The sequence below is a fragment of the Chiloscyllium plagiosum genome, chromosome 14 (assembly GCF_004010195.1).
Source record: "Chiloscyllium plagiosum isolate BGI_BamShark_2017 chromosome 14, ASM401019v2, whole genome shotgun sequence".
Lineage (NCBI taxonomy): Eukaryota > Metazoa > Chordata > Chondrichthyes > Orectolobiformes > Hemiscylliidae > Chiloscyllium > Chiloscyllium plagiosum.
In genome coordinates, this window is record NC_057723.1 from 80,126,898 (window position 1) to 80,132,847 (window position 5,950).

Sequence of the window (5,950 nt, forward strand, 5' to 3'; positions counted from 1 at the left end):
CCCTTGACATGTCCGGACTTGTCCGACCTGCCTAGCTCCTTTTCCACCTATCCACTCCACCCTCTCCTCCCTGACCGATCACCGATATTTGAGGGATAGTCAAGTGAAGCTATATGGGTGGAGTTTGGAAATAAAGGGATGATCACCTTGATGGAATTGTACAATAGGCCCCCCAATAGTCAGAGGGAAATTGATGAGCCATTATGTAGAGATCTCAGATACCTGTAGAAGAATAATAGGGTTATAATAGGGAATTTTAAAAGTGAGATAATGAGTTCAGAGGTGTTATGTTCCTGTTGGAGTGAAGGGTATAGCTGGTAAGAGTAGGGATCAATGGATGAATAAAGACATTGACATTTTGGTCAAGAATGAGAAGTCATGTATCAGTTTTTGGCAACTCTAATCAAGTGGATCTTGGAAGAGTATAAGAAGTATAGGGTCATTGTTAAGAGGGAAATGGGGAGGGTAAATGGGATATGAGATGACCTTATCTGCCAAGGCTAAGGACAATCCAAAGAGATGCAGCAAGTAATTTGAGAGCTAGGCAGAGAATAGAGCCCCCTAAAGAACAATGAGATTATATATGTGTGGAATCAGGCAATGGGAGAGCTATAGAATTAGAATCCCTATTGCGTGGAAACAGGCCCCTTGGCTCAACAAGTCCACACCAACCCTCTGAAGAGAATCCCACTCAAACTCATTCCCCTACATTTACCCTTGACTCACACACCTAACCTATAGGTCCCTGAACACTGTGGGCAATTTAGCACAGCCAATTCACCTAACCTGCACATCTTTGGATTACTAAACAAATATTTCAGTTTTTACTGTGGAGAAAGAAATGGATGCAAGGGAACACTGGAAATTAATATTGAGGTCTTCAAAACAATCCACACTACAGAAGAGAAAGTGCTGAAGGTCTTAAATGCCAAGGTGGATAAATCTCTGGGACCTGATCAAGTGTATCCCAGGACTTTGTGGAAAGTTAGGCAAGAAATTGCAGGTCCCCAAGCACAGACATTTGTATCATTTATAGCTAAAGGTGAGGTGCTGGAGAATTAGAAGGTGGCTAGTGTTGTGCCATCACTTAAGATAGGCTGTAAGAAGCTGGGAACTACAGACATGAGAGTTTGACATCACTGATGGGTAAGTTGTCGGTGATTCTGAAAGATGGGATTTACATTTGGAGAGGCAAGGACTAATTAAGGGTAGTCAGCATGGTTTTTTGTGTGGGAAATTGTCTTACACAAAGTTTTTTTTTAAAAGGATGTGACCAAAGAGTGGTGGCAGAGCGGTAAACTGTTAACATGGACTTTAGTCTACCATACAGAATCTTGTCAAAAGTTTTACTAATCAGTAAAGTTAGATCACATGGAGTTCAGGGAGATCTTGCCAATTGGATACAAAATGGGCTTGACATTTGGAAACAGAATATTGGTGGAGGATTGTTTTTGGACTGGATGCTTGTGACCACTGATTCTGCAGGGATCGGTGCTGGGTCCTATTTTGTTTGATGTTTTTGTATAAAAATGATTTGGATTAGAACATAGGCAAGGTTCGTAAGCTTACAGATGACATCAAGATTTAAAAAAAACTATCTTGATCAATGGGGCCAATAGGTTGAGGCAAATAGAATTTAATTTGGATATTTGCGAGTTGTTGCATTTGGTAAAATGAACAAGGACAGGTCTTTTACAGTTAATGGTAGGTCCTCCGGGATAGTGTTGTTGAACAGAGACCTAGAGGTTCAGGTACATTGTTCTTTGAAAGTTGCATTGCAGGTAGACAGGGTGATAAAGAAAGCGTTTTTAGCACATGCCTTCATTGCTCAGGCCATTGAGTATAGGAGTTGATACGTCATGTTGTGGTTATACAGGATGTTGAAGTCTCTTCTGAGCATTGTGTACTGTCCTGGTCACACCACTATAGGAAGGGTGATGTTAAATTGGAGAGGATTCAGGAAAGATTTACCAGGATATTGCTGGGGCTAGAGGGTTTGCGTTATAAGGATAGGTGGATAAGCTGGGACTTTGTTCCACTGGAGTATAGGCGGTTAAGGGGTGACTTTTAGAGGTTTATAAAATCATGAGATAAGATGAAAAGCAAAGGTCTTTTACTGTGAAGTGGATGCGTTCAAAACCAGGGGCATATTTTTAAGGTGAGGGGAAAGATTTAAAGGGAACCTGAGGGGCAACCTTTTAACACTGGACAGTTTGGAAGTGGTAGAGGTGGGTACAATTACAACACTTAAAAGATATTTTGATAGGTTTGTGGATTGGAAAGGTTTAGAGGGAAATGGAACTAGTTTAGTTTGGGAAACCTGGTCGGCAGAGACGAGTTGAATGTGCTGTATGACTCTGTGACTCATTGTTATTTAAATGGAGAGATTGTAGAATTTTGTAGTCCAGAGCCATCTGCGTTCTGGAACATGGATTATAAAGTTGGTCTGCAAGTACAGTTTGTGTTTAAGAAGGCAAATAGTGTTGTCTATTGCAAGGGGAATGGAATATAAAAATAGCAAACCTTTGCTAAAGTTGTACACAGCATTGGTATCCTTACTAAGGATTCAATTGCCTTGTGCACAGTTCAGCGAACTTTTCACTTGAATTACTCCTGGAATGGAGGGTATAATGTGAAGAAAGGTTGGGTTAATAGCAATTGAAATTTAGAAAATTTGGGGTTGGGGAGTCCATTTTATTGAAAATGAGATCATGAAGGGATTTGACAGGGCAGTTGTTGAAAGAATGCTGTCCTCTTTGTGGGAGTGACTAGAACTAGGGATACAATTTGAAAATAAGGGGCCTGCCATTTAAGACTGGGATTGTCGATTTTCTTTGAGGGTGGTTAGTCTGTTGAATGATCTTTCTCAATGGTGAAGGTGGGGTCATTTAAAATACAATTGAATATAAGGCAGAGATAAACAGGTCCTGGATTGACAATGGAATCAAATGTTAGAGGGAAGTATATTTTAAAAATGGATTGTACCCTCCGCAATCAGCCATGATGTTGTTAAATAATAGAACAGGATTGAGGGGCTGAATGGCCCACTCCTGTTTCTACTTTTCTTGAACAGGATAAATAGTTTCTAATGATGCGCTTGGTAACTTTGAAAACAGATTTTAAAACTGACAAAGAAAACCTGGAGGGTTTCTCAACAGATTATGATGTAGAATGCACTGTCTGAAGGAAGAGTGGAAACAGATTCAATAGTAACTTCAATTTGATTAGATATTTCCTTCGATGAAAAGCTTTCAGGCATGGGCCTCAGTATTACTGCTGGCAGAGTCCGTCACCTGTGCTGTAAAATCTTTAATTAAACTTCTCTTTTCAAAGCGATTTGCAGAATCTTCTGCTTCTGCCGGGACATTATCTATTATAATGTACTTTTTGCTTTAACCTAATTATCCTAATTCACACCACCTTTGGTTATCTCTCCCCATTTTCAGAATGCAAAGCTGCTGCAGAATGAGCTGCAGAAAATAGGCCAGGCTTTGCAGATATCAGAAAGAGCATGTTGTCATAACACTGCAGCTGAAAACCTACGGCGCACTCTAGCCAAATGTGAAGACCTAATAGTAAAACAGGTATGTTAGCAATTGTGCTTTTAATTCCAAGTCTGTGCCTCTTTCAGATATGTTGAAATAAAAACAGCAAGTGCTGGAAAAAGTCAGCAGATCTAGCAGCATTATAGTGAGTTTGTGCTCAAATGTCCAGTCTGATATAACTTCAGAGGCGACTCATGTTGGGAATCTATTAGCTGAGTTGGCTGATGGCTGCTTTTTGCAGTGATGCCAACAGCGTGAGTTCAATTCCTGTACTGGCTGAGATCACTAAAGATTCCCTCCATCGAGGTATGGTGACTCTGGTTAAACCACCACTAGTCATTGTCTCTGCGATGAGAACAGACCTATGGTCCTCTGGAACTATGGCAACTTTTACATTATTGAGAAGGTCTTTTGCCATGCCAGCATTTTATCTGACCCTTATTTGGCACCACGTTCAAGGCTACCCAATTGCTAACACTCATCCTTGCACATTCCTTTTTTCAGCATTGGTTGCTGGTCAATGTCATGGTTTCCCACTAACTTTTTTTTCCCCAAGAATGCTGAGTCTACGCTTTTTTTGGCTGCAAATGAATCTACGCCAGAAATCAAAATTTAAGCTCAGCTAGTCTTTAAGATTTAATGCTAAGTCTGTAATGCTTTTACAAAGTAGCTGGTTCCTGTGGGAACCACTGTTTAATAACATCCCACAGCAAACACCAAACATTTAGTAAGCAGAGATTGCATCCTGGAATTTTAGAATGGGTCTGGTAGGAGACTAGTTAATTTTCCTCTGCACATACTTTGTTGCTGAGCGTGGGTTTAACTAGAGAAGGCAATATTTTTAAATAATTAATTGGATTGCATTTTCACTTAGGACTTAAATACTCTGTAGAGAAGCATATTGAAAAGTCTGTCTTTTTCTTTCTGACAGGATCAAACGTTGGCAGATCTGCAGAAGCTGCTTATTTTGGTAAAGTTGGATCTGAAGAAAAAAAACGCATGCATCGCGGAGCAGTACCATACAGTCCGCCAACTTCAGGCAGGTCCCGGCTGCAATAAACGACGCTGTGCTGGCAATATTGAAAATCAGCCACCTCCAGGGAAAAAGCCATTTCTAACTGGTCTCTTGACCCCACTGAGGCTTGCCCAACAGCAGGGAGGTAGCACTCCCTCCAGTTATATTTTGCGATCTCGGGCCAGAATGGATAAGGCATTGCATCTCTCTAGTGCAAAATATCAATAAACGATTAAGCCTTGGGGGTTTTGTAGATAATTTTTTTTATTTTTAAAATGCATTTGGAAATTAGGTTAAATCTAAAAAAATTACATGACAACTTCAGTGTTTTGCTCTTTTTTTAATAACCCTTTAATTCTTCTGCAAAGATTTGTATGAAATTAGGAACAGTACATTTGGGAGATTTGTGCCAGAAGTTATGATGTGTGCTTACTTTTGTAAGTATTTTGTATATTATGTTGCTCAGAATCCAGTTTTCAAACTTTGGCCAGTATTTGTTCAGATATGGTTTGGAGTTCTGCTCCACAAGTTAATGAATAAGGAATTATCTTAATGTTAGATTTTTTTTTTTAAACAGGGGTGGTGTATAGAGATTATCTTCAAATATTCTGACAGATTAAGGTTACTATTTTTAAGTATTAAGATTTAGAATTTTTTCTTTTTGCCCTGACGTTTTTGTACAGATTGAGGGCTTTGAATAGATAAAACTTTCCCTCTGTATTATGTTATATCTGCTTTGTGGAAATAAGTAAGCTCGTTAACCCTATTTCCTTAAGCTTGTATAATTGCTACTATGAGTATAACTAACCAAACTTTCAAGTAAGCCATATATTTATCTTCCTGTATATTCCAAAGATATATTCATTTGAGGTGAAAGTAGTTTAGCACCAAAGTGTAAATTGTGTGCACTTTCTTTACCTGGAAGCTTAAATAGTTCTGTTAGTCTCTTGATGTTATTGAATGTATTTCAGAATGTGAGTAATTCATATGATTTTAATGGTTCAACACTAGTGTTCACAATGTACCTGCAGTTTTTAAAGAAATGTTACAGTGCTAACTTTGAAAGTTCAGTCAATGGGATTGTTGAACACTAATTTCTAATGAAGATCAAATGAGCTTTAACTATCAGAACTTGATACAATACTCCTAATAATAGGTTGGGTTTCTTTTTAAGCAGCCCCTCCAAACTAATTCATACTAAGTATGTAGCCCTTGGGCTACAAGTCATTGAACTTAATGTACCAAGAAAAGCAACAATTTTAAGGAAACTGTTAATACTTCATTCTTGTTATAGCATAACAGGACCTATTGCACAGCATTCTTAATTAGCATCTTCTAAGAGATTGTATGTGCTTGTCAATGCCAAAGATACCTCTTGTACTTAAGACAG

General features: G+C 38.8%; 1 protein-coding gene across 1 annotated transcript in view; it reads left to right on the forward strand.

The window, feature by feature from the left end:
* Positions 1–5,379, forward strand: part of kif20a (kinesin family member 20A) — a 53,529-nt gene extending 48,150 nt beyond the window's left edge. The window contains exons 17-18 of the mRNA XM_043704074.1: positions 3,447–3,584; positions 4,477–5,379. Coding sequence (XP_043560009.1) covers positions 3,447–3,584; positions 4,477–4,788 — 450 coding nt within the window. The 3' untranslated portion in view covers positions 4,789–5,379. The remainder of the gene's footprint in view (positions 1–3,446; positions 3,585–4,476) is intronic.
* The last annotated feature ends 571 nt before the right edge of the window (positions 5,380–5,950 follow it).